General features: G+C 57.4%; 1 protein-coding gene across 17 annotated transcripts in view; it reads right to left on the reverse strand.

Moving 5' to 3' along the window:
- Positions 1-26,549, reverse strand: part of MEGF11 (multiple EGF like domains 11) — a 308,135-nt gene that overhangs the window by 60,878 nt on the left and 220,708 nt on the right. For all 17 annotated transcript variants that reach the window (XR_016218272.1, XR_007910144.3, XR_007910140.3 and 14 more), the window contains 3 exons: positions 12,435-12,681; positions 11,173-11,293; positions 3,801-3,937 (listed from right to left, as the gene is read on the reverse strand). Coding sequence is in view for 12 of the 17 variants with exons in the window: in XM_051821839.3 (XP_051677799.3) it covers positions 3,801-3,937; positions 11,173-11,293; positions 12,435-12,681 (505 nt within the window). In the remaining 5 variants the exon portion in view is untranslated. The remainder of the gene's footprint in view (positions 1-3,800; positions 3,938-11,172; positions 11,294-12,434; positions 12,682-26,549) is intronic.

Below are 26,549 nucleotides of genomic sequence, written 5' to 3' on the forward strand. Positions count from 1 at the left end.
GCCAGGAGTTTGTATTACCCGGTTTCACTGACTGCAAACTGTTTTGTTTCACTCTTTTTTTATTGCTGTTATAAAGACTTGCTGGGGTTTGAATGTTTGTGAGGTTCAGAGTAACCCCCAGTGCCACAGGCCCAGAAAGGCGGGCCGTGTGAACAGACTCATCCTGGGAGGGCTGCAGAGACCAGCCAGCTCTCTCTTTTGGCCTTGCACCCCTCTGCCACGTGAGGACACAACACTGGAGGTGCCATCATGGAAGCAGACCGGCGCGCGGGGTGGGGGACCCTCGCTGTACCCAGAACCTGCTGGCGCCTTGGTCCAGGACCCGGCAGCCTCCAGGACTGTGAGAATAACTGTGTTGTCCATAGACACCCCGGGCTCTGGGGCTTTGGTGCAGCAGCACACATGGCCTGGGACGAGACGCGACAGGGAAGTCCCAGTGGGAGTGCTGAACCGGTACCTCCGTGGCAGTGAGTGGTTCACTGCGTGGCGCGGCCACCACCCCGTCCATCACCACAGCTCCTTCCTCTTCCTAAACAGAGCTCTCCCCATGGATACCATGCACCTGGTGTCTCGGAGCTGGAGTTGAACATCTTGGAAATCAAGTCCGCCCGAGAGCGGATGGCGTATCTTGGCTTCTTGGTGTCTTGCTTTCTTGGCAATACAGAAACCACGTTGCATTTTAGCCTGCTACGCCACAGTGCGGGCCTCACATTGGAAGTGTTTTAATGGCCACACCTCTCCATTTTTTCTGCTGCTCTGCGTGAGAATACTTCAAAAGGTTTGAGGAGAAATGGAATGAGATGATGGGGTGCAGTGGGTTGGCTGTCTGAGACAACAGCATCCCACAGGGACTCTGATTCGAATCCAGGCTGCTCCACTTCCGAGCCAGCTCCCTGCTAATGCAGCTGGGAGAGCAGCAGAGGATGACCCGAGTGCTTGGGCCCCGGCACCCACGTGGGAGACCTGGAGGAAGCTCCTGGCTCCTGGGTGTCTCTCTCCTCTCTTCTCTCTGTCACTCTGCCTTTCAAAAAAAAATCTTTTTCTTTTTTTTTTAAATTAAGTTTATTTTGGGGCAAAAATGTTTTGAACTCCATTGGTCTTCTCTTTGTTGTAGGCATTCTCCGTGCCCTGTTGGAAGGCCCCCTTGTATGTCTTCTACAAAAACTGGGAGGGCAGGGACGACCGGAAGTATTTTAAGAGATCCAGCCGCAGCTTCATTATCGGAGACGGCTGGGGCGGCTCCAGAGTGTGGCTCCCGCCCTGTCTTCTCTGCCTTGGTTGCTGTGTGCCTGGAGTGGCCGGGAAGGAGGACAGTGACGGCGCCTGGGCTTGGCAGCTTCCTTCCTTGCACAATGCGATGCCATTGGCTCTGTCCTCTCAGAGCCACGGTGGCAGAGGAAGCTGGCAGAATGGTGGAGTGGCAGGGGCACTGGAGCCAACGGCTCAGGCTGTACAGACAGGGCCCAGGCCCCAAAGCCTGGCCCCGGCCCCTAAGGTGGCACAAACCCCTGTCCCCTTCCCCCCTGGGGCTGAGCAGGCACGGGCAAGCCAGGCCAGGGCGACGGCTTCAGGCTCCCACAGTCGGCAGGTGGCCACGATGACCCAGATGGTGTTCCGCAAAGGCCAAGGCTCCCCCCACCACCACAACAAGGGAAGAAGGGGGAGTCTGGAGAAGGAATGGGAGGTGGAAGACAGGAGGGGGGAGGCCGGGGGAGGGGGGAAACTGAGGCAGAACAGGAGGACGCAAAGCAGCTGCAGGCCTGCACAGTGCAAGCGCCAACTCCTGTTGCCCCGAAGCCCCTGAGCTTCGCTCACCTCAAGGCCAGGAGAGGAAGGCGCCAACCCGGAGGCACCTGCTGCTGCTCCCTCCCTTCGCCCTGCCCGGCAGCAGGCCCGGGCACTTCCCCACGCCACCTTATTTTTGGGGTGACCAAATCCACAGCCCCAGAAAAAAGAATCTGGAGGTGAAATATTGACAAGCTAATCCATTTACATAAACAGCCGCTTTTTTGTTTCCTACTCACCATTTAAACAACTTATTTATTTAGAGATCAAGCAAGGACTGCTAATGAATTTTACACAAAGCACGCTAATAACGGGGCCTGCGGAACAGAGGGGCAATCACAGCAGGCATTAGTTCTCTACTTAAACATCCTTCCTTTGCAACATATCAATCTAATGTGTCCGATATTGCCATTAACAAGCAGATACATTGCTCAATTAAATTACAAAATGAGCTGCACAACCCTTCTTACGTTTCGTGTTTAATTTGCGCTGGATTCTGCCTATCCGGGGAGGCCTGTGTTATTATGCCCGCTCAAGTTTAATATGCTCGCGATGATTTGGGGTGGCTTAATGCAGCTGTCACCTACAAAATTAATGGAGGCAATTTTACAAAATATTAAACACCAGGCAGTCCGCTTCGGTGGGAAACGCAAATGCTACCCAGCCCTCGGAGGGGACTCTCCTGTGGTTGGTTGGCGAAGCTGGCTGGAGGGCCCTTGGCCTTGGGGGTTTCTCTGCCCCGGGATCACGGGCCAGGCTCCAACACAAAGAGGGATTTGGGCTTATGTCTTCATTAAGGACGCCTTGGCAGTGAACTCGAGAGCACCAATGAGGTAGCGTCCGCTGTTGGTCCCCAACAAGAAACGGGCTGTGTTCCCGTCATAAGCAAGTGACTGGGACAAGTGGGTCCTGCTCTGCTTTGTGTCTTCCCAGATCCTGTCCCTGCGTCGTGCATCGGGAGCATCTCCCTGGTTGGAGGCCGTGGCGAGGATGGGAAGGTGCTCAGGGCCAGGGAAGCTCACGCGATGAACTCAGGCTGCAAAGAGATCAGCTCTGGCACCAAAGCCTTCAGGCTGAAGGCAAGCAAGCCCAAGGCTAATGGCCGTTCTGTTTTCTGGACATCACCACGGTCGCAAGGCTGGTTCCAGTGTGAGCTGGGGGTGCCCCGCGTGCATCCATCAGAGCCACAAAGCTACATGGGTTGACTCAGCCTCGATCCCTGCTCTCTGATGTCACCCTGGCCGGGGAGGCCAGGGGATGGTGAACCAGTGCTCTTTTCATCTCACTGTGGGAAGAGTAACGCAATCCAGGCAGGGGGATGTAAAACACGGTCCCCATGGAACCAGGCAAGGGACGTGAGCGCCTCCTCTTCGCCGTCTCTTTCTCTGCTGGAAGGAACTCACGTGACTGAGACACGAGGAGAGGTGGCCGGGGCTCCAGGGGCCAAGGGCCTCCTCCAGCCCCAGAGGCACTCACCAGCAGACACGTGGGTGGATGCTCCTTCCCCTGCCACCACGCCTACCCTGCCACGTGGCTTCCTGCTGCTGACTGTGGCCAGTGTGTACATGTGGCAGCTCCTCCCAGGGTGCCTTGTGGATTAGCCACCCTGCCAGGCTGGTTTCATTCCAGGACGTGGGTGCATCAGCTCCCAGGCCACGGGCCCTCAGGGTCTGCCCACTGATGTCCATAACTTTCTGGCACAACCCAAATTAGGAATGAAAATCCACTTCTAGAAGAAATGGCACAGAGCGTGGGGACTGTGCGCTCTCAGCTTCTTAGGGCTGCCCCTGCCATCACCCCTCCGTTAGCGCAGAGTGGGCGGCAGGTGCTGGTCTCCTCCCCTGGGGGCTTGAGCTGCCGGGCTGGGCTGGGCTGGGCTGGGGAGGAGTGTGCCTAGCAGGCGGAGGGCGAGGGCGGGTGAGCTGGTGACCGCCACCTGCAGGAGAAAGCCGGGGGAGGGGACAGAAGGCTTGCAGCAAGCTGGAAAATGGAGGCAGCAGTTAGCCCGCCCTTACCTATCGCCCATGTAGCCGGCTGTGCAGTGGCACTGTCCAGTCACATGGTCACACTGCCCTCCGTGGTGGCAAGGGCAGTCCTGGCTGCAGTTCTGGCCGAAGGTCCCTGGAGGGCAGGGCTGGGCACACACAGCTCCCTGAAAGACAGGTGATAAGATATTCATGGGGCTGCTCCAGAGAGGCCACGCTAAAGCCACACGTGTCTGGGAATGGCACCGTGGCTGGCCCCCTTCTTCGCGGTGGAAGCACAGAGAACTGAGCACCATGGCCCCACCTTAGAGATGGGAAGACTGAGGCCAGTCCTCGGGCACACTGCAGTGAGTGCCTGCTGTGTGCCCAGTGTTGTGGTAAGAGACCAGGGCTGCCAACCCCAAGGTCTCCTTGCTTGCTGTCGTCCCATCTGCCGACAAGGCGCTGAGCCTTCTGGCACAGGGAAGCGCCTGGTGCCGGGGTGGAGACACACACCGAGCTCCACCTCTCCCCTCCCTGCACCAGCACAGACGAGGGCAAGGGTGGAAGGCGTACACCTGCCAGGCCGGACAGAGGAGCAGGCAAAGGGAGTGGGAAACCTTCATGGTGTGGGGGGCGGGGTCCTTGGTTACCCAGGAAAGCTCTGGAACCAGAGACCAGGACCCTCTGAAGGCCAGGGGGTGGTGAGAATGGGACTGTTGGGAAATGTATGCGAGAGTGAGCTGGACCCCAGACCCCCGCCTCTCTTCACACAGCCTGGCAGTGCCTCCATCCTCTGCAGGTGCGGCGCCCACGGGCTGTGGACACAGGCATGGCTGAGGTCAGGTGGAATTCTACCTGCTGAGCCACGGCCCCTCTGTCTCTCCCTGCTCAGCTCCCAGGATGCTCACCGCCAGGCCACACTCCCTGTGTGGGGTTCTGGGTTCCTCTCTAGAGGTACTGATAGCTCGAGAGGAGACCACGCTCAGGTGTCCCAGGCGTCGCCCAGGCCGGTGTCTCCCTCCTCCCCAGGCTCCCACCCAGCTTTCCTGAGGCTCTCAGTAAAACCCCAGCAGAGGGCCCTGAAGGGACTCTCACAGGAAGGGTGAGAATAGAAACACACAATGCACACAAGGAATCCAGTGGAAATAAGGACCAAAGCAAACCTAAAAAGAGAGGCGAGGGGCATAGCAGGTAGGGGCCACCGCCTGTGACCCAGCATCCCATATGGTGCCTGTTCTAGTCCCGGATGCTCCGCTTTGGATCCAGCTCCCTGCTTATGTACCTGAGAAAGCAGTGGAAGATGGCCAGGGTGCTTGGGTCCCTGCACCCGTGCGGGAGACCTGAATGAAGCTCCTGGCTCCTGGCTACAGCCTGGCCCATTTCTGGCCATTGTGACTATCTGGGGAGTGAACCAGTGGATGGATGATCTTTCTCTGCCTCACCCACTCCCTCTCTAATTCTCTAATTTAAAGGCGAAGGAGGAAAACTTCTACCATAACTAAGACAAGTCTCCTCACGTAGTGATAAGGAACGTTATGTCCATGGAAGAGTGGAGTTCTACAAAAGAAGAAATCTGGATCTTGACAATGAAAAAGCAGGTAGAAGAAATTTGAGATTTGAAATAGAAGAGCTGGGAAATAAAGTGGGAGAAATCTACAAAGTCAGAAGAGAGAGAGAAAAATAGAGAAAATGTAATATAACTTGAGGACTAATCCAAGAGGTCTAACATCTACTTAACAGTGGTCTCACACAGTGGGACAGTGGGAATAGATGTGAATAACTTGAATTTAATAAAAGAAAAACTCCCAGGCTGGAAAGCGTGGATTTCTGAACTGCAAGGGCCTACGGAGTATCCAGAAAAATAAACCAACCAGATGCCAAAACCTGCACAGCACTGTGGATTTTTATGTCTGCACAAAGAAACAATCCTTCAAGTTCTTAGAAAGAGGAAAAGAGTCAGAAAGAAAATCAGGAGTCAAAATTGGACTTGCTAAGTAGAAGCTAGGAGATAATGGGGCCTTAAAGATTTTGAAGAAAAATCATTTTCTTTGTGGAATTCTACACCCAGCTAAACTAACATCCAGCTGGGGGAGTCAATGAAGACATTTTCAGATTTGAAGAGCCTGGGAAAAATGTATTTTTATTTTTAGATTTATTTATTGATTTGAAAGGCAGAATAACAGAGAGAGGAACACAAAGAGAGAGAGAGAGGGAGAGGGAGAGAGAGAGAGAGAGATTGATTGATTGATCTTTCATCTACTCATTCACTTCCCAAATGGCTGCAACAGCCAGGACTGGGCCAGGCAGAAGCCAGAAGCCCAGAGCTCCATCCAGGCCTCTCACGGGGGCCCAAGTCTTTGCGCCTTCATCTGCTGCCTCCCCTTGTGCAGCAGCAGGAGGCTGGACCTAAAGCAGAGCAGCTGGGACTGGACCCAGCATCCCAGTACGGGGCGCCAGCGTCACGAGGGCAGCCCAGCCTGCTGCGCCACTGCAGCAGCCCCAGGCCTCCAGACATCGTCTCAGGAAGCTACTGGCAGATTTTTCTTTTCCTACCAGCAACAATTACTCAAAAGAAAGCCACAGGTTCCAGGAATTAGAGAATCCAAGACCGAGGCGAGAGGCAGCCTAGGATGAAAGTGAGAGTCCCAGATGGCAGGTGGGCAGGCAACAGCCTGGGGCGAGAGAGCTCAGATGGGGACACAGCACCGGGCTTCCGACAGCCCCGCCTCACAACTAGAGCAAAAGCAGACAAGGAATGGAGAGAGCTGCGGCGGGTCTGAGTTTCAGCATCCCGCCAGAGTGCAGGGACGTGGGCCTCTTCACATAGATGCTACGAGAAAATCTAACCAAAACCTGTAGTCGCTCTGCTGGGAGTGTGGGGGAGGGCTGCTGGTGCTGGCACCCGTGTGTGGGAGCACAGAACCTGATTCTACAGCAGGAAGTCAACGGACCTCAGAAATGAAAAAGGCAAGAGGCGGCAGTGCAGATGTGACCTAGGGGCCGGCACTCTGGTGCTGTCTGTGACGCCTGAATCCCACCTGGGCACCAGTTCGAGTCCTGGCTTATCCTTGCTAATGTGCCTGGAAAGGCGGTAGATGATGGCCCAAGACCCTGACCTTGGCCATGCATGTGGGAGACCCAGAGGGAGTTGCAACCATCTCTGACTGTTGTGGACATTTGGCGAGTGACCCAGCGGATGGACGATCTCTCTGTCACTCTGCCTTTCAAACAAATAATTAAACAAATAAATATTTTTAAAAGCGGGTTATCTAGAAAGGTGGAGAGGAATGCCAGTACGAGAGGTGGGCATTTGATAGTGGTGAGGACAGCGCTGTAGAGGCCAGCATCCCCCATCAGAGTGCCGGGGTTCGAGTCCCGCCTCCATTTCCTGCTCATGCATACCCTGGGAGGCAGCAGGGAGGGCTCGAGTGCTTGGGGCCCTGCCACCCCCATGGCAGACCTGGTTCAGCCCGGCTCAGCCCAGCAGTGCACCAGAAGGAAGATCTCCCTGTGTCTTTGTGCCTTTCAAATCCGTGAAGACAAACACAGAATGCTGGAAGAAACACTTCAAGACTGGGGCTGCTTGCCTGTAGAGGGTGGGATTTGTGAACGGGGTGGTGGGGGGATGCTCTCCCTATGGCCCCGCCCACAGAGCTATTCTTCAACTTTTAAAATCATATATCCACGACATAGGTCCCAATTCCTGCTGCCCTCCAGCCACTCACACACACACACACACACACACACACACACACACACACAGTCACTTCTCTTATGGAGGTCAAGGAGGAGCCGCCAATTAATGAATCAATTAGTGCAGCTCACGGTTTTTAAGCACCAATAACCGCTAACCCTGACAAGGCGGGTTTAGTTGGCAAAATCCTGCCCAGGCCAGAGTCATCCATCATGATCATCCAATTTCCTTGTAATGAATGAAATGGGAGGCCTGTTAGCTTAGGGAGGGTGGGAGCAGGGTGGGTGAGGGGCGGGGTCGAGAGGAGTGCTCATGTCCGGGGAGGCAGCTGGCACACACACACACACACACACTCACACACACACACTCACACACACACACTCACACACACACGGAAGCCTGCAGGAGAGCCAGGTGCAGGATCGCTTCTTCCCAAGGTGCCCCAGGGGAACCAAGCGTCCCTGAGACTTTTGGGTCTGGTGGGCGAACACTTTTGAGCCCCTGCTCAGGATTCCCAAACTGGATCTCCAGGCCCCTCCTTGGGCTTGAACCCCTGGGCCTGGGAGAATTGGGCCCCTCAGAAGTCCTGCTGCCCGCCTGGGGAGGAGAGAACAGTGGGCTCAAAGGCAGGGCCTGGGTCACATCCCAGCTCTGGCTTCTCGCCATGGCCAAGCTGGGACAAGTCATGTGATTGTTCCAAGCCTCAGTCTTCTCATCTATAAAATGGGATGGAAACCCCTGGTCTCCCAGGGGCTCTTGGGGTTAGGGAATGAAAAGTGGGCCCTACATTGATAATAATCAAAACCAGTTGACACCGAAGGGGGTGGCACGTGGTAGAAGGCCTGTGCAGGCTGGGACCGAAAGAAGCGTGAACCAGGAAGTGCTCAGTGCCTGCTGGCAGGTGAGCAGGCAGGGGGGCTCAGCTCCCGAGAGGGCTGTGCCCTACAGCGTCCCCCCTGCTCCCACCTGCTGCACGGGGGAACCTCAGATTCCCACGTGGAATTCCTAACTCTGTAGTACCCAGCGCCCCCACGGAGGACACCCAGTTAGAAGGGGGTCACACTGGGGTGCAGGATCCAAGGCCCAGGAGATTAAGATGGACCCCCAGAGGGAGGACGGGTAAGACACCTAGCCAGATCCTATGAGACGCCCCTGCTGGTACCTGGATCTGGGATTTGGGCCTGCAGGACCGAGGAGAGGCAGGCAGACCCTAACCCCTGCGCCCTGCTCAGTGTGTGTCTTCAGCGGCAGGAGCAAGGCGGGCTTGGCAGGGGCAAGGTTGATACAGGGGAGCCCAGGGTGGGTCCAAATCCCAAAGCCATGGCCACATGGGAGAGGAGAGGAGGGGCCAGGATGCCGAGGGGAGGGGACGTGAGGCCAGGCCAGTGTGCCCGCATCATGGGCTTCGAGTCTCCTCCAGCATCAGCAGGCCCTCCTCCCACTGCCGCCAGCCCCGGAGGCACGGACGCGCTGGCTGGACGGTGCAGAGCGGTGAGTGTGGGCGCTGTGGAGGCATCCGGATCACAGGCAGGCTCCTTCCCAAACCTGAGCACCCCCGATTCCATAGCCTCAGCTCCGGAAAGCGCTTGGTCCCTCCACACCAACTGGCCTAGTGCTGGCTCCCCGGCCCTGTTTCTCTTCTGGCCTGTTGCTTCCTTTGCGTGTGTCTGTATGCGTGAGACTGTGCCTCTGTGTGTAAGCCTGTGTATGCACCTGTGTGTGCACACCCACACACTATGTCCAGCCTCCACCATCAGGCTGGGAGCCCCTAAGGGAAGTGCCTCCCACCACTGCATACCTTGCCGTCTGTCTCTAGCACCTGCTAGCATCGCACTGATCACACCTGGCTTCTCTCTTTCAAAAGGACTCAGAGCCCAGCAAAGGAGGGGAAATGATTGCCCAGGCTCTTTGCAAAGGCCCCTTGTGGAGTGGGCTCCCCACAGCTGGCCAGCAGAGGGTCTGTGGGCTTTCCTAGGGCTGGGGGCCAGGAGTCTCTGGCCCGAGTCCCCAGCAGCCCCTGTGAAGTTCCCTGCACGGTTCCAGTCTGTTGGGGGTGCACGGTGGGAGTTAGCAATGGCATTTAGACCTCTGAGTGGGCTAATGGGACAGTCAGGCAATGCAAGACAATACAGGGGTGAGACTCTTCCCCCCGTACCCGCTCCTCGGCCCCAGCCCTCCCTGGGAGGAGCCTGAGGCCGGAGCACAGCTTCATTATTCTGCAACTCTGCATGCATGAGGAACATTAATAATTCATCCAAATCTGCAAGTTAAATGCTACGGCAAAAATAGAAATGCAATTGTCTACGATCACATTAAAAACATAAAGTGCTCAAGCCCAGAGCGTCTATTGACAGAGTTCCCTGTCATCTGGAAGAACAGGCCCTGGCTGCTCCGGGGAGACTCAAGCCCCTCCCCGGGGCTGCCTTCCTCCCTCCCTCTCTGCAGCCTCCAGCCCCAGCCGTGGCTCCGAGGGGCCTGGCCAGGGACAGGCGCTGCTGCCTGCCGCCCTCTTCTGCCCCCTGACATTCTGCCCCACCTCTCTGCCTGCTGCTGGGATGGATTTCAGAACCTGGCGGATCGGAGACAGGGGTGGGAGAAGCAGGCAGGAGTGGGAGAGGCAGCAGCAGCCCCCTTTGTCCTCCTCAGAAGAGACGCCCAGACACCCAGACACACGGACATCAAGGGACTCAGAAGCCAGACCAGCCCGATTCCAGCTCCACCTTGTTCCTAACCAGCACTGTGGCCTTGGGTGCTCAGATCTTTTAAAGCCAGGAGGCCCTGTTTTTCTGTGAAATCTTACCTAGAACCTCCAGATGGAAAACAGAAGCAAGTGGAGAGGTGGGAGGTGGGGTGGGCACCCGAGTGCTAATTATCAGGCTCCCCACCCCCATCCTCACACCCTGCAAACCCTAGCAGGCTGTGAAATCCACAGGAAATCCTACGGCCTCAATCTTTTATTTCCAAACACACACCTGCAGACAGCGCGGCTGCAGCGGAACTGTCTGGGGAGCTTATTAAAGAGAGACAGCCCAGGTCCCAGAAGGTCTCAGGCAGAGCCTGGGAATCCCCATCCCCCTCTTGGACTCTGGAGGGCAGCCAGGTTGGAGCAGTGCTAGACCGGGTGATCCCTAAGGGCCCTTTCCTGATCTAAAATATCCTGACGAGGTGGCCGGCATGCCTCCTGTCTGCTGCTGTGACCTCCAAGTTCACAGCCTCCCGAGATACCCTGCTACTGCCCTCTGGGGCTCTGCAAAGCCTCAGGCCCCAGGGGAGGCAGCCAGCCGTGGCATTGAACTTCCTCCAAAGACAGAGCATGTTCCTGGAGAGTCAGAGGCAGCCGGGACAGTCAGCCATGGCGAAAGTGCTCCTGCTGCAGGCTGGGGGCCATGGGGCAGGCCCTGACAGGTGGTGGGTACAGGCCAGAAGGAGGCTTGTAGGGGCCCGTGGCATCCAGGGATACAAAACACACAACCGCACAGTGCTTTGGGGTTTGCTGTGCACTTTGCATGCACGTGGCCTTCCCTTAGGCCCCCGCCACCCACGGCAGCTCTGCAGGGCAGGGTGGCCAACTCTGCAGGTGACGAAACAAGAGATCGGAATAATGGAGGCCTTTGTCATGGTCAACACCAGATGTGAGACCAGAACTTGGGCCTGCGAGGCTATGGGTCCCATCTCCCTTTTCCCACCTTCTGGGGTGTGTGTAAGTGTGGGTGCAGGGTCACCTACCGTCCAGCCTGGGGGGCAGGCACATTCACCAGTGATGTGGTGGCAGGTGCCCCCGTTCTGGCAAGGGCAGCGCAGCTCACAGTGGGCCCCGTGGCTCCCGGGAGGGCACAGCTCTTCACAGCTACATGGAGAAGCAGAGGGACTCATTAGTGGGGCCCCGGTGCCACCAGCCCCCGGCCGACGCCCCGGGGCTCCCTGGGCACAGGGTCAGCTGAAGCGTGGCCATGCCCCCTGCCAGGGAAGCCCGACTCAAACAGGATGCACAGGAATGGTGTGCCTGGGTCAACACTTGGGAAGGCAGGACACCACCGTTCTGTTGGGGAGGAGGCTGAGGAAGGCTCCCCTGGGAGCGAGACCTTTGACTTGTTCCTGGAAGGTGAAGTGAATTTCTCCAGGATAATGGAAGCCAGGGCAGAGGAACAGCGTGAACAAACGCACTGGGAAGCAGCTGTGGGTTCTGACTTCCAGAATCTGCCTAGAGTCAGAGCAGGGGGAATCTGGGGTGTGCACCTCCAAGCTCTGCACAGCTACCACACCAAGCTCCCATGTGGAGGGTGGGGGGTGAGCCGGGCTGGCACACTGTCTGGGCCTTGGGCTTTGGCCCATGGTCCTGGCCTCTAACTCCCTGGGTTCGGGGAGCTGGCCAGATATCGGGTCAGGGGAGTCTCCTGGTCAGAGTCTTCCTGCCCCCTGGCAGGATCTGCGGCTGGTGGGGAGGCTACAGAGGCCTGGAGGCCCCGCCACCGCGACGCCAGCTTTCTAGGGAACTGCAGCGAGGGGGCAGATTGGGGCCTGGGAGAAGGCAGGTCAGAGAGGGCAGGCACGTAACATATGCCCAGGGCCTGCCCCTTCTCTCGGTCCCAGTGGCCCAGAAGGGGAGGCCCCGGGTTACGATCAGAAGAGGATTCCAAGCAGGCGACCAGGAGGGGTCTTCCGGGAAGGGTTTAATGAGCTCCGCTGGTCACCAGGGCGCCCACCCACGCAGACTCAGGAAGGACCCGTCACCCCGGCATGAGACCCCAGGTGGGCGAGGTCCGGGCATCTGGAATCTGCCGGACTTGAGGTCAGAGTTCAGGAAGGTTCACAACCAGGACTACTCACACCCTGACTCACGTGCAAGGAACTCAAGCAGGTCCTCTCGGCCAGCAGCCACAGCAGCCAGGCGAGCCCCGCCCTCCCAGGCCCTGGCCCCGCCCTCCCGAGGCCCCGCCCTCACCTCCCCTGCCCCGGCCCAAGCCCGGCCCCGCCCCCGCGGCACTCACTAGACGCCGGTGTAGCCAGGCGCGCAAAGGCACTCGCCCGTGCGGGGGTCGCAGCTGGCGCCGTTGCGGCACTGGCACGGCAGCTGGCAGCCCTTGCCGTGGGTGCCGGGCGCGCAGAGCTCCTCGCAGCGCCATCCGCGGAAGCCGGCGGCGCACACGCACGCGCCGGTGATGGGGTTGCACAGGGCGCCGTTCTGGCACTGGCACCGGTTGCTGCAGTGGGAGCCCCAGTGGTCGCTGTCGCAGCCTGCAAGAGAGAGAGACAGATCTCCCAACTGCCATTTCACTCTCCAAAATGCCCCCAATGGCCAGGCAAAGCTGGGAGCCAGGAACTCCATCCAGATCTCCCAACTCCTTGAGCCATCTCCTGCGGCCTCCCAGGGTACACTGTAGCAGGCAGCTGGCTCACAAGCAGAAGAGGCGAGGCTGGGACCCAGGCACTCGGATATGGGATGCACGTGTCCCAGGTGAGGTCTTAACCATTCTGCCCAATGTCTGCCCTACTCCCAGTTAAATAAATTATTTTATTATTTCTTTGAAGGATGGAGTTACAGAGAGGGTAGGGATGGGGAGAGAACCATTTTTCATCTGCTGGTCCACTCCCCAAATGGCCGCAACAGCCAGAGCTGCACCGATCCGAAGCCAGGAGCCAGGAGCTTCTTCTAGGTCTCCCACGCGGGTGCAGGAGCCCAAGGACTTGGGCCATCTTCTACTGCTTTCCCAGGCCACAGCAGAGAGCTGGATCGGAAGTGGAGCAGCCGGGACTTGAAGCAGCGCTCATATGGGATGCTGGCATTGCAGGCGGTGGCTTCACCCGCTGCACCACAGCGCCAGCCCCTCCACCCCTCTTCTTCATGCCTCCCCAGCCCATCCCAGCTCCCATTTCTGTCTTTCCTTCCCTTTCCCCATTCCACACGCCTCTTGCACCTCACTCTTCAAGAATATTTTTCCTGAGCCGGCGCCGTGGCTCAATAGGCTAATCCTCCACCTTGCGGCGCCGGCACACCGAGTTCTAGTCCCGGTCGGGGCACCGGATTCTGTCCCGGTAGCCCCTCTTCCAGGCCAGCTCTCTGCTATGGCCAGGGAGTGCAGTGGAGGATGGCCCAGGTGCTTGGGCCCTGCACCCCATGGGAGACCAGGAAAAGCACCTGGATCCTGGCTCCTGCCATCGGATCAGCGCGGTGCGCCGGCTGCAGCGGCGGCCATTGGAGGGTGAACCAACGGCAAAGGAAGACCTTTCTCTCTCTGTCTCTCTCTCTCACTGTCCACTCTGCCTGTCAAAAAAAAAAAAAAAAAAGAATATTTTTCCTGACCCCACGCACCCCGCCACCCCCGTCTTCCTGTCGCCCTTCCATCTCTTTCTCCTGCTGCTCCCCCCTTTCTGGGATGCCTGCAGCCCCGGTTGCTTCGTCTTCAATCCAATTTCATTTCTTTCCAAGCAGCCGGCTTCAGAGGGGCCAGGAAAAGGGATCGTTTTCCCTGGGAGGTAACAGGCAGCCTTCAAGATCTTTACACGTAATTAAATGTTTCAAAGAGTGATAGCAGCCAGTCACTCGCTCTTCAGCTGTGGAAAGGGGCTGAATAGCAGAGCCCCAGGATGGGCACCCCACCGGCTGCCACCTCCCACTCTGGCCATCGCTTTCTGGCCTTCTGCGTGCAGGGTACACCGTAACAAGAGGTCTTCTAGCTATAGCCTCGTCCACGAGAATGCTGGGGTGAGGTGCAGTTCAGGCATGGACAGTCACAAACAGTGTTCCAGGACAAGGACAGAGGAGAGAAGGGCTGCTCCCCACCTCGGAGGGCTGGCAGGGCTTCCGGGCTGAGCAGCAGACCCCTTTAGCGGGCTGGAAGGGCTGTCTCACTCGTCTGCCTGAGGGCTGACCCAGTCAGTGTCATAGAGCTGCCCACTATCCTTTTTAAATTTTATTTTAAAGATTTATTTATTTGAAAGGCAGAGTTACACACACACACACACACACACACACACAGAGAGAGAGAGAGAGAGAGAGAGAGAGAGAGAGACATCGTCCATCCTCTGGTTTACTCCCCAGATGACCACATGGCTGGGACTGGGCCAGGCCAAAGCCAGGAGCCAGGAGCTTCTGGGTCTCCCATGTGGGTAGCAGGTGCATTATCAGGGAGCTGGATCAGAAGTGGAGCAGCCGGGACTGGAACTGGCGCCCTTATGGGATGTTGGCGCTGCAGGTAGCGGCTTAACCCAACACACCACAGCACCAGCCCCTGCCCACCATCCTTTAGAGCACACAACTGTTAGGAAGTTAGATATGAGCTTATGTGTGTGTGGCATAAAGGCCTAAAGAGAAGACTTTTATATCCAGCATATGCATCTACATCTCAAAGTCATCCTGATAATGTGTCAGGGGCAGCCCAGTGTTCACATCCTGCCCTGCCCCTTCTACCTGATAACCTGCCAGGTGGAGGTCCCGCCTCTTCTGCCTGACAATCTTCCACAATCTCCCAGATGCAGCCCAGTGTCTGCATTTCAAACACCCTGCTCAGGATCCCCATTCTCCAGGGGATCCTGCTCACCCTTCCTCTGAACCCAGGATGGCGCCAGCTAGGCTTCCTCCTGTCTGATACCTTCAAGGGAAAACTCAGATAGGAGCTTCTTAATATTTACAGCCATAAAATCCTTTGTTTCAGGAGGAAATGTGTGAAGACAGAGACCCATCTCCTTAAAAACCCCGGCCTAAATGTAGACCGGGCACTCTCTCTCAGGTCCTGTCTAGAGAGGTGCCCATCCGTTGTTGCGGATGTCCCTACCCTAATAAACTTTGCTACTTTTCACTTTCCACTACTCTGTCTCACACCTGAATTCTTTCTTGTGCAAAGACAAGAACCCTGCATTTCTCCGGTAACAGAACCACCCGTGCCCCGGGAACCCCCATTACTACGCTGCGGTCAGAACCTCCTCCATCTCAATTGGAGCTGCCGAAGTCCCAGGGGGCCTGATCCTGCATCTTCCTCCCGGCAACCGGTGGAACCATTTATAGTTGCAATTGTTCTCATGCTGCAGGAGACTCATCGGCCAGAGGACAGCCCAGCGTCTCCTGCCTCCCGCTGTCCCTGGGCCATGGGCGTGCTGAGTCCAACACCAGCAGAATCTCGCCCTCTGCTTCATCTCTCTTTGTCGTGAAGCACGTGTGGCAGAATCTGTGTCAAGTGCAATGTGCACGTGACACGACTCCACTGCAGAGTTGACAACATTTGAAATGCGCTGGCCACCATCCTAGAAGCCTCATGGGCATGACTCAAGCTTCGGTATTTCCCCATTTTGCAGATGGGCAGACAAAGGTCAGAGAAGTTCAGTGGTTGCTCAAGGTCATGGCAAGAGCAGGCCCAGGTTTTCGGGCTCCAACTCTGGCCACTGCAGGTACAGATCCTTTCTGGAGGATGGTCTCCCAAGCGGAGACACTTAGAGGGACAGGGGGGTAGCTGCTAGGCCCGAGGTCGGGTCACACCGGAGAACTGGGCACTTCCTGCCCGTTCCTCGCTGGACGACCCCAGGACCCGGAGCACGGGCTCCCTCTCCTTTGTAGGAGTCACAGTGACTGCCCTGAGCCTGGCCTGCAGGAGCTGCTGTGGTCCAAAGCCGGTCTGTCCTCGGTGCGTCCCCAGGGCCTGCAGCTGTGCGTTCTCAGTGACTCCACCATTTCTAGCAGGAAGCAGAGCTGTGCTTCTGATGAGAAAGCCTGAGGATTCCCGTCCGGCCCACGCAGTAGGACCTGGGAGCCTCCGTTCATCTACTGCTCCACTCAGCAAAGGCCCTGCTCCAGCCGGCAGGCGCCCTGAGCCCCGGGGGGGCACACAGGCGGTGAGGGGCAGAGGCACTGGGGCAGCCTGTGTGGACCACTGGGGGAGTGATTTGATTAGAGTAGTTCAGGTCGTGACAGACAACACAATCGCATTACACCTGCCATTGGATTCTCACAACATGGGCCGGCGTGTGCGTGCATGCGTGTATGTGTGTGTGTGTGTGTGTGTGTACAGGTGTCTGTTGTTGGCTGCGTGGTTTATGGGGGCTCCTAAAATACATGGCAAGCACTCTATGTCACAGAAGGAAGCAATGGAAGCAAACAGGCCACAACGGTAGCCTCACGCGAAACCACCTGGAGCCGGCAGTGCGAGGGCGACCAGCGCCTCCTACCCAAGGTGGAAGGAGAAGCTCGCGCTCAGTGTGGAGCGCTCTGATTGTGAATGCAGGAGCACGTGCAGTCAATTGCAGAGAGATTTCTCCCCAGAGTGATCCCGTGAAACCACGTTAGGGCACAGGGACAGACTTCAGTTATCTAGAAAAGTCGCTTCCGGACACCTCATTCCTCAGCAGCGACGGGGAAACGAGGCGGGGGTGCAGCGAGCAGTCCCCTCCTCTGCCGAGGGGAGTACAAGACCACTGCGCTCTGCGTTCTCTCCCGGAAAATCGCAGGCTCTCTGCCACCTGGCCTTGGCCTGCCACCGCGCACCTGCCACAGGCTCTCCTTCCTAACTGTGTTTGTTTGGTTCTGGCTGATTTTCCCGTGGGTCTGGCTTTCTCTGGGCTGCTCCCAAGGGCGGAAGGGGCACCCAGAAGTGGTGTGGCTTCCCAAACCCCCCCTCTGCTGACCTCCCATGGCCTTGGGGTCCCAGCCTCCTGGGCCTGCTAGTGTGCTCCTGGTAGACATGAAGGGCGATGGCTTCCCATTCTCCTTGCCACTGACTTTCTCTGTGGACAGACTCTTAGGTCTGTAACTGCACTTAGCAGGGTGGTTTCTACGTGCCAGGCCGTGGAACACAAGTGAAGGCACACAGTGGACTTTTTCTCTATTTTTTTATTTTAAATGCAGATTTTACAGAGAGAGTGAGAGGGAAAGACAGAGAGGAAGACAGAGAGATCTTCCATCCCCTGGTTCACTCCCAAAATGGCTGCAATGGCTGGGGCCGGGCCAGGCCACAGCCAGGAGCTGGGAGCTTCGTCTGGATCTCCTACATGGGTACAGGGACGCAAGCACCATTGTCCGGTGCTTTCTCAGGCGCATTAGTGGGGAGCTGGATCAGAAGTGGAGCAGCCGGGTCTTGAACCATATGGGATGCCGGCGCTTCAGGTTGTGGCTTTACCCACCACGCCACAGCGCCAGCCCATCTGTATTACCGTCTCCATTTTACAGACAAGGAGGCAGAGAGGTTCCATAACACATCCAAGGTCACACAGCTGGGGAGTGATGCGGAGTCTGAGCTGCTGGTGCAGGGTGTGGTCTGGTGTTGACGGCGAGGGGACATAGGGAGCTGGCGGTTAGCCTGGGTTTAGACAACCACACCTGATCACCCACTCATAGGTCCCTGGGTGTCATAAGCTCTGTGGGATGTAGGTCTCATAATTTTTGACGGCGAGGGGACATAGGGAGCTGGCGGTTAGCCTGGGTTTAGACAACCACACCTGATCACCCACTCATAGGTCCCTGGGTGTCATAAGCTCTGTGGGATGTAGGTCTCATAATTTTATTCTCTTCTCTTAAGATTATATACTGAATTGAGATACGCCAGGGCCAGAGCTGTGCTACGACACCATCATTCCATATCAGATGTTCAAGTCTCAGCTGCTCTGCTTCTGATCCAGCTCCCTGCTAACGCCCCTGGGAAGGCAGCAGACGATGGCCTGTGGGGAGCAATCCGGACTAGACTGAGTTACTGGAATTAAGACTTATTCTATGCATCTGCTCTCCCACAATATGGCGCTGGGAGAGAAGTAAACAGCTTCCGCACAGCTGCCTCCAGTTCAACTAATAAACTGTAGGACTTGCTATTGATTGGAGGAGAGCAGCGTACTCGGCGTGTGGGCAGCCGAGTTAGGATTGGCGGAGGAGGACTATAAAGGAGGAGAGAGACGGCATGCACCAGGAACATCTATGGGGAACATCTAAGGGGAACGCCTGTGCAGCCCCCCAGAGAGCCGGCCGGCGGAGTGCCGCTCCCCTGCGGAAGTGGGGAATGTGGCCAGGGGGAACTGCCCTTCCACGGAGGTGGAAGGGATAGTAGCCAACCCGGGAAGAGCCAGCAGCAAACCCGGGGAGGGCCGAGCAGACGAAAGAACAGCGCAGGGTCCTGTGTCGTTCCTCCACGAAGAGGGGGAGCGACATAATGGTGCCGTGACTCGGATATGAAGCCTAGGCAGGGTCTAGTGTCGTTCCCCCATGAAGACGGGGAGCGACATAATGGTGCCGTGACTCGGATATGAAGCCTAGGCAGGGTCTAGTGTCGTTCCCCCATGAAGACGGGGAGCGACATAATGGTGCCGTGACTCGGATATGAAGCCTAGGCAGGGTCTAGTGTCGTTCCCCCATGAAGACGGGGAGCGACATAATGGTGCCGTGACTCGGATATGAAGCCTAGGCAGGGTCTAGTGTCGTTCCCCCATGAAGACGGGGAGCGACATAATGGTGCCGTGACTCGGATATGAAGCCTAGGCAGGGCTTAGTGTCGTTCCTCCACGAAGAGGGGGAGCGACAATGGCCCAAGTGCTGGGGCCCCTGCACCCACGTGGGAGACCTGGATGGAGCTCCTGGCTCTTGGCTTCAGCCTCGCCCAGCCCCAGCTGTTGTGGCCATTTGGGAAGTGAACAAGGAGATGGAAGATCTGTTTCTCTCTCTCTCCTACTTTGTATTTCAAATAAATAAATCTTTTTTAAAAAAAAAAAGGATGGCCGGTGCCGTGGCTCACTAGGCTAATCCTCCGCCTAGCGGCGCCGGCACACCGGGTTCTAGTCCCAGTCGGGGCGCCGGATTCTGTCCCGGTTGCCCCTCTTCCAGGCCAGCCCTCTGATGTGGCCAGGGAGTGCAGTGGAGGATGGCCCAGGTGCTTGGGCCCTGCACCCCATGGGAGACCAGGAGAAGTACCTGGCTCCTGCCATCGGATCAGCGCGGTGCGCCGGCCGCAGCGCGCCAGCCGTGGCGGCCATTGGAGGGTGAACCAACGGCAAAAAGGAAGACCTTTCTCTCTGTCTCTCTCTCTCTCACGGTCCACTCTGCCTGTCACAAAAAAAAAAAAAAAAAGGAGATAAATTTATTTTAGTGCAAAAAAATGAAATCCACGCATAGTTTTCTCATAATATGCATTTCCTGGAACTTCTGGAAGTACTTTCATCAATAGGGTTCTATCCTATCAGTCGTTGGTGTCTGCTGGTGAGTGTTTCACTTAGGGAGGTGTTTTCAAAGTTCATCCACTCTGTAAGCACGCATCAGAACCGCATTCCTTTTCACGGCTGAATAGTACTCCACCACCTGGCCAGAGCACACCTGCTCATGGATGTGCCTTTGGGACCGCCGTGAATGATGCAGCAACGGGCACTGGCAGAGAATACCTTTTTGTAAAAAAATATTTATCTTATTTATTTGAAAGACAGAGTTACAGAGAGAGGTAGAGACACAGAGAGAGGTCTTCCATCTGTTGGTTCACTCCCCAGATGGCTGCACGGCTGGAGATGCCCCAATCCAAAGCCAGGAGCTAGGAGCCTCCTCCAGGTCTCCCACATGGGTGCAGGGGCCCAAGGCCTTGGGCCATCCTCTACTGCTTTCCCAGGCCACAGCAGAGAGCTGGATCGAAAGAGGAATAGCCGGGACTCGAACCGGCGCCCATCTGGGATGCCGGCGCTGCAGGCCAGGGCTTTAACCCACTGCGCCACAGTGCCAGCCCCACATTTTTGAGTCCCTGAAGATCGTCTATTCATGGCAAAGCTAAGTATGTTTTTATGCCTTGATTGTGTTTTCTTTATTAGGAACAAGAATTTCTCTGACTTTTTTTTTTATGGTGCCCACTTCCATTTAAGCAACTTCACGTGCCTGTGTCCACTCTCCTCTGTCAGCCCTGGAGTCTCTGGAATGGGGGAGGGGGGTCTGGGCTGTGTCCTGGTTTTGTGATGGCCCTGGCCCTCCCCCACATGGTCCTGCTGAGCACTGGGCCCAGCCAGGCTCGGGAAGAGCTTTCAGCAGTGCCAATGGGGGCGCCTGGCCAGTGCCTCTCCCTGCTACCTTGGAGCCCCCTTCCAGCTGCCACGGGCTTCAACTCCCCAGCCAGTAGTCCTCGGCCTGGCTGCACAGAGCATCCTGGGGGGTGGGGGCGCTTTGCGGGGGCTCAAGCACAGCTTCCCCAGGCAACATTTCCAACACCATCTCTCCCACTGCTCCTCCTGGAGACATGGGCAGGAGCACGCTGGGCTGAGGTCGGGGTCCAGGAGACGCGCGGTCCTTCCCTCCCATTCTGCAGATGGGAATCCTGAGGCTTGGCCAGCAGGAGTGACCGCAGTGAAAGCTGAGGGCTGGAAGTGGACTCAGAAGCCACTAGCCCTGAGCTGCCATGGCTTGTCCTATGGCCTGGCCCGAGGGTCCTGCTGCTCCTGGCCGGAGGAATGGACCATGGCCCCATTCTCCCACCCCAGCTAAGGCATGGGGGAAGTGACCAGTCACAGATCACTCCTGAGCCCCCAAAGCAGCAGGCACAGAGGCAGAGATGGAGAGGCTGCCGCCCAAAGCCATCCTGGCTGATAAATCAAGTGACTTCCTTGCGAGCAAGGCCATTTGTCAACCGACTTGCCCCAATCAGCACAGTCGTGTGTTGGGAGATGGAGCCCCTCCCCCCTCCCCCCTCCCCAGGCCCCAGCTGCAGTTTGGAAGGAGCCTCAAAGGCTGGATGAGAGCTGCTCAGTGTCGGGAGCCCCGCCCCCCTCTGTGGCCACACCTGTAAAATGCAGATTAGGACCAGGGGGTCTTCCTGCCAAGAGAGCAGCTGGCAATGGGACAGTAAGGTTGTCACAGACGTCTGGGGACACTTGTGCCTGATGAAGAACCGTGCTGGGCAGAGGCCAGGGGACCCCAGTAAGAAGAACTGCAGGTAAACGAAGGGGTCCCTCCCGGCCCGGTGTGATCCTACGCCCTGTTGCTAAATGTCCCCACTTGAGACCCCAGCCAGAGGGGACAGAGGTGTGTTTCTCTTTGTGTGGAAAAGAAAAATGCAAGGCGGTTACAAAGGCTCCGAGCTGAGCCATTGCTCGGTTCCCTGTCTTCCCACCATGGAGACTGTAGCAATTAAATATTAATGGACCAAGGTGCCATAGATTACAACCAGATCTCCTGACGCCGTCCCTAAGCCTGGAAGATGCTGACAGCGCAGGGTGATAATGATGCATCCTTAGTACTTGGTGATCTATTAATGCCTCTGTTACCAGCTCTGTGTTATGTAACCACACGGTCTGGGTCTCCCTTAAACCTCCAAGGGGAGCCTGGGACTCGCAGGCTGTGCTCCTGGGTGGCAGGGACGGAGGAGTGGACACCAGGTACATGCACGCACACTCAGGCTGGCTTGCGCGCGCACACACACTCACACATCCTCTACCCCCCCCCCCCCCCCCCCGCCCCAGGACCAGCTGCATTCTCACTCGGATATCCTTTTACCAACCCTGCGCCACTTATTCAGACCCCGCCTTGCTGCAGAGAGCGTCTGAGGCAGGCCACAAGAGGTGCGATTATTACCCCATTTTCCATCCCGGAAAACTGAGGTCCAGAGCTTATTACAGACAGTGATCAGAGTTCCCAACCTTGGCACTACTGCCACTTGGGGCCAGATAATTCTTCGTTGTGAGGTCCATCCTGGGCGTTCTGTGGTGTCTCGCCACATCCAAACCTTTACCCGCTTGATGCCAGTAGCAATCCCCCCCAAACTGGGACAATCCCCAAAGACACCAGTGGAAAATGTCCCCAGCTCCAAATGCCAGAGGCAGACTTTAGAGCCAGACGCGACGCTTTGGAAATCACCTTGTGTACTCCACATTCTACAGGTCAGAAAACGGGACCAGAGCGGCTGAGGGGCTTGCCCGGGGCCACACCGCTAAGGGAGCAGAGAGAGGGCACCGAGCACTTCCTGTGGGCTGTAGGTCTGAGGAGCAGTGATGCCCACAGCCAGTGTCCCCTCCGGCTGGCTTCCCAGATGGTGACGTTCAACAGCAAGGGCCCCGGGCTGAGAGGCAGCGCAGAGCCAGAACAGGTGCATCTGTTCAAACCTGTGCTGTCGTCCGCCACCAGGAGAGGGTGTGGCCAGCCAGAGAGAGGCGTGGCCTGTCGGGTCACCCATCAGAGGCAGGACAGGAAGGAGCCTTGCAGGTCTCCAGGCACCCAGTACTGCCCCTCCATGCCGAGCTGGCGTCCACGTGGGAGCTCACGTCCTCGGCCTCTGTACCTCTGCACCTCAACGACCCCAGCTTTCTGCCTCTCGCCCTACAACAGGGTCCCAAGGCCAGGGAGGCAGGGGCGGGGGCCAACCAGCCCCAGTCTGTCATTGCTCCACTCCAAAGCGCCCCTGCCATCCGCGGGCTTTTAATGAGCCCGTGGCTGCCTCGCTCCCTCTGAGGCTTGCACCACCGCCTTTGAAGCTCCTGGCCTGGAGACCATTTATCTCCACAATTTGCCTAGAAAGCCTCATAAATCAATCGCGCACAAAGGCGGAACCACTTCGCAGGAGCCCCTCAAAGGCAGGGACACTAGGCCGCCACAGGGCCACAGCACGGGGCTGTCCCCTCCTCTTCCTTTCAAGCTGTGGGGGAGTGGGGACAGGGTCTGGGAGGGATCAAAGGGAACCTGGGGCCATCCCACCAGGGTGGGAGTAAGACTGAGAGCTCCAAGGGGAAGGTTGAGTGGTCCAGGCCCGTCCCCAGGAGGTGAGAGCTCACCCATGGCAGGGACGTGGGGCAGCAGCTGTGCGTCCATGAGCACAGGGGGATGGGCGTGCTGGGGAAGTAGAGGGGAGGTGGGGAAGTAGGGGTGAGGTGGGGAAGGGGCGGCTGTACCTGGCGGGCGAGGCTTGTGGAAGAATTGGGTTTGATTTGGGATCTTGAAAGGGGATAGAATGCTTAAATCAGCGCTTTTAAAAAGATTTATTTGAGGCCAGCGCCGCGGCTCACTAGGCTAATCCTCTGCCTTGCGACGCCGGCACACCGGGTTATAGTCCCGGTCGGGGCGCCGGATTCTGTCCCAGTTGCCCCTCTTCCAGGTCAGCTCTCTGCTGTGGCCAGGGAGTGCAGTGGAGGATGGCCCAAGTCCTTGGGCCCTGCACCCCATGGGAGACCAGGAGAAGTACCTGGCTCCTGCCATCGGATCAGCGCAGTGCGCCGGCCACAGCGCGCCAGCCGCGGCGGCCATTGGAGGGTGAACCAATGGCAAAGGAAGACCTTTCTCTGTTTCTCTCTCTCACTGTCCACTCTGCCTGTCAAAAAAAAAAAAGATTTATTTGAAAGGCTGAGAGAGAGAGAGAGAGAGAGAGAGGTGTTCCATCCACTGGTTCACTCCCCAGATGGCTGCAACAGCCTGGGCTGGGCCAGGAGCCAGGAATTGCATCCGGGTCTTGCACATGGTGGCAGAAACCCACGGACTTGGGCCTTCACCTGGTGCCTCCCAAGTGCATAAGCAGGAGAAGCAGAGAATCTGAGACTCCAACCAACACTTAATAAGGGACACAGGTGTCCCAAGTAGTGGCTTAATCCGCTGTACCACAATGCCTATCTTATTTTCATCTACTTGAAAGGTGGAGCAACAGAGAGGGAGAGAGAGAGAAAGAGAGAGAAAAAGGGAGAGAGAGAAAAAGGGAGAGATAAAGAAAGAGAGAGGAGAGGAGAGAGAAGGGAGAGAGACAGAGAGAGAGAGAGAGAGAGAGAAAGGGAGAGATAGAAAGGGAGAGAGAAAGAAAGGGGGGAGAGACAGAGAGAGGGAAAAGGAGAGAGGAAGAGGGAGAGGGAGTGGGGAGAGGGGAGAGAGAGAGAGACGTCTTCAATTCCATTCACTGGTTCACTTCCCAAATGCCACGACAGTCACGGCTGGAGAAGGCAGAAGTCAGGAGCCCAGAACTCCATTCAGGTCTCTGGGTGACAGAGGCTGAGCCCTTGGGCCATCACCTGCTGCCCCTGGGCTGCGAGCGCAGGAAGTCGGATTGGAAGCAGCTCTCTGATGTGGGATGCAGGCGTCCCAAGCCGCAGCGTGACCTGCTGCACCCCAACACCGGCGCTGGGGAATAGGATTTCACTGGGTGGGAAGCAAACGGGTAGATGGTCTGAGAGGAGGGTGGGCACAAGCGTGGGAGGGAGAAGCCCGCTGGCCGCAGAGCCGGGGAAGCAAGACTGGACCACTGCCACTGCCGCCGCCGCGGCTTCTCGGGCTCCCAGAGGGCAAGGCGAGTGCTGCGCTTTGCTTTCTGTCCCCCAGCCCCCCACAGACTCACACGTAGTCCCAGCTGGCCGCTATGAGAGGCCGACATCATCCAGATCAGTGTACCCTGTCCAACGACAGGGGTCCCCCAGCCCTGGGCGCGGCTGTCATGGCAGCCCTCAGCACTGTCGGTTTGCGATCTTGTCATCGGTGGGTACCGACTCCCGGAGCGCGAGTGCGCAGGGCGAGCCGACTGCGCCGAGGAGAGGGGAAGGGCGAGCCAGGACCATGCGCAGGTGGCTGTGCTGGGGACCTGGGGCTGAGCGGGACCCCTCTCTGTCTCCTTGAGGAAGTTCTGTGCACTCCCAGAGGCTGCTGTGCCGCCTACAGGGCCAAGAACCCAGGGGGGTGATAAATACGAGACCGAGACAGAGGACGACGGCCCAGAGCTTGCTGACCAGCGGAGCGGAACGCGCATGAGCCGAACGGCCCCACTGGGGCTGCTGACTCCATCCTGGTCAGGACGAAGCAGGCTCTGCACCCTGGGTGAGCAGCATCCTGTCCGACCTCTGCTGCGGTCCGATATCACTTTGGAAGTTGGCTGTCTCCCAGAGGCCCACGTGGTAAAGGTTCAGTCCCCAAAATCTCTGTGAGAGGGTGGAAACTCAACCCCATTCCCATGTTTGGAGGAGAGGCCTTTGGGAGGCGACTGGGTTGGGTGGAGTCCTTGGGGTAGAGCCCCCGCGATGAAATCCTGGTGGCTTTTCATAGGAGACCACACGGACACAGACACCTGCAGCCCCCGTCTCTTGCCAGATTATGCTCTGAACTGCCCCAGGACCCTGCCAGCCAGAGGCCCCAGCACACGGGGTCGCCCAACCTTAGACTGCAAACCTAAAACTAAAACCCTGAGCCGAAGTAAACCACTTCCCTCTGTAAAGTTAATTGTTGGAGCTGGCACTCTGGCGTAGTGGGTAAAGTGGCCACCTACAATGCCAGGATCCCACATGGGCACCCGTTTGAGTCCTGGCTGCTCCACTTCTGGTCCAGCTCCCTGCTAATGTGCCTGGGAAAGCAGCAGAGGATGGCCCAAGTGCTTGGGGCCCTGCACCCACATGGGAGACCAGAGGAAGCTCCTGGCTCCTGGCTTCAGATGGACCTAGATCCGGCCATTGCAACCATTTGGGGAGTGAACCAGTGACGGAAGAGCTCTCTCTGTCTCTCTCTCCCCCACCCTCCGCCATAAACTCTGCCTTTCAAATAAATAATTAAATCTTTAAAAAAAGTTAATTGCTCCTAGTATTTTGTTGTAACAAAAAAGATGACTAATGCAGCTTCCCAGCGACCCCTTGATCTCCAAGTACAGATGAGCAAGCGGAGGCTAAGCAGAGAGGAGCGGCCTAAGGAGAGCACACGGCCGTGGGCGGAGTCCGGGAAAGACCCCACCCTGGTCCTGTGGCCCCCATGGGAGATCGGAACCCTGGGGGCCGCATCCCGGACCCTGTGCTGACGGTCTGTGTGTGGCCTTGGGGAAGTTACGTGAGCTCTGTGCACCTCACTTCCTACTGTACATGGAGGAACCCAGCACTAGTGACCCCTCAGATCCCTGCCCTCTCTCTGAGCCACCTGGAGGAACCATCAGAAGCAAGGACGCAGGCAGACAGGGAAGGGGGAACCCTCAGCAGGAGGCAGCTCCGGGAGCCGCGTGCGCCAGGCGTTGGTGCTCACAGGTGCCCACTGAATCAGGGGCACAGACAGACCGGTCAGCGCAAACCCAGCAGGGCCCCGCCTCCTGGGACAGACCCACTCCTGCCCGTCCTTGTCTTTAAGTGCCAGAGGAGCCCCGCTATTTGCTGGTTTCTCTTCAGAGCACTCTTGACCTTGCAAAGTCCCCAAAGCCAAGACTGGCATCCCCACTGTTCAGATACATGCGCTT

This window comes from Oryctolagus cuniculus, chromosome 12 (genome assembly GCF_051225735.1).
Source record: "Oryctolagus cuniculus isolate XC-2025 breed Fujian yellow rabbit chromosome 12, ASM5122573v1, whole genome shotgun sequence".
Taxonomy (NCBI): domain Eukaryota; kingdom Metazoa; phylum Chordata; class Mammalia; order Lagomorpha; family Leporidae; genus Oryctolagus; species Oryctolagus cuniculus.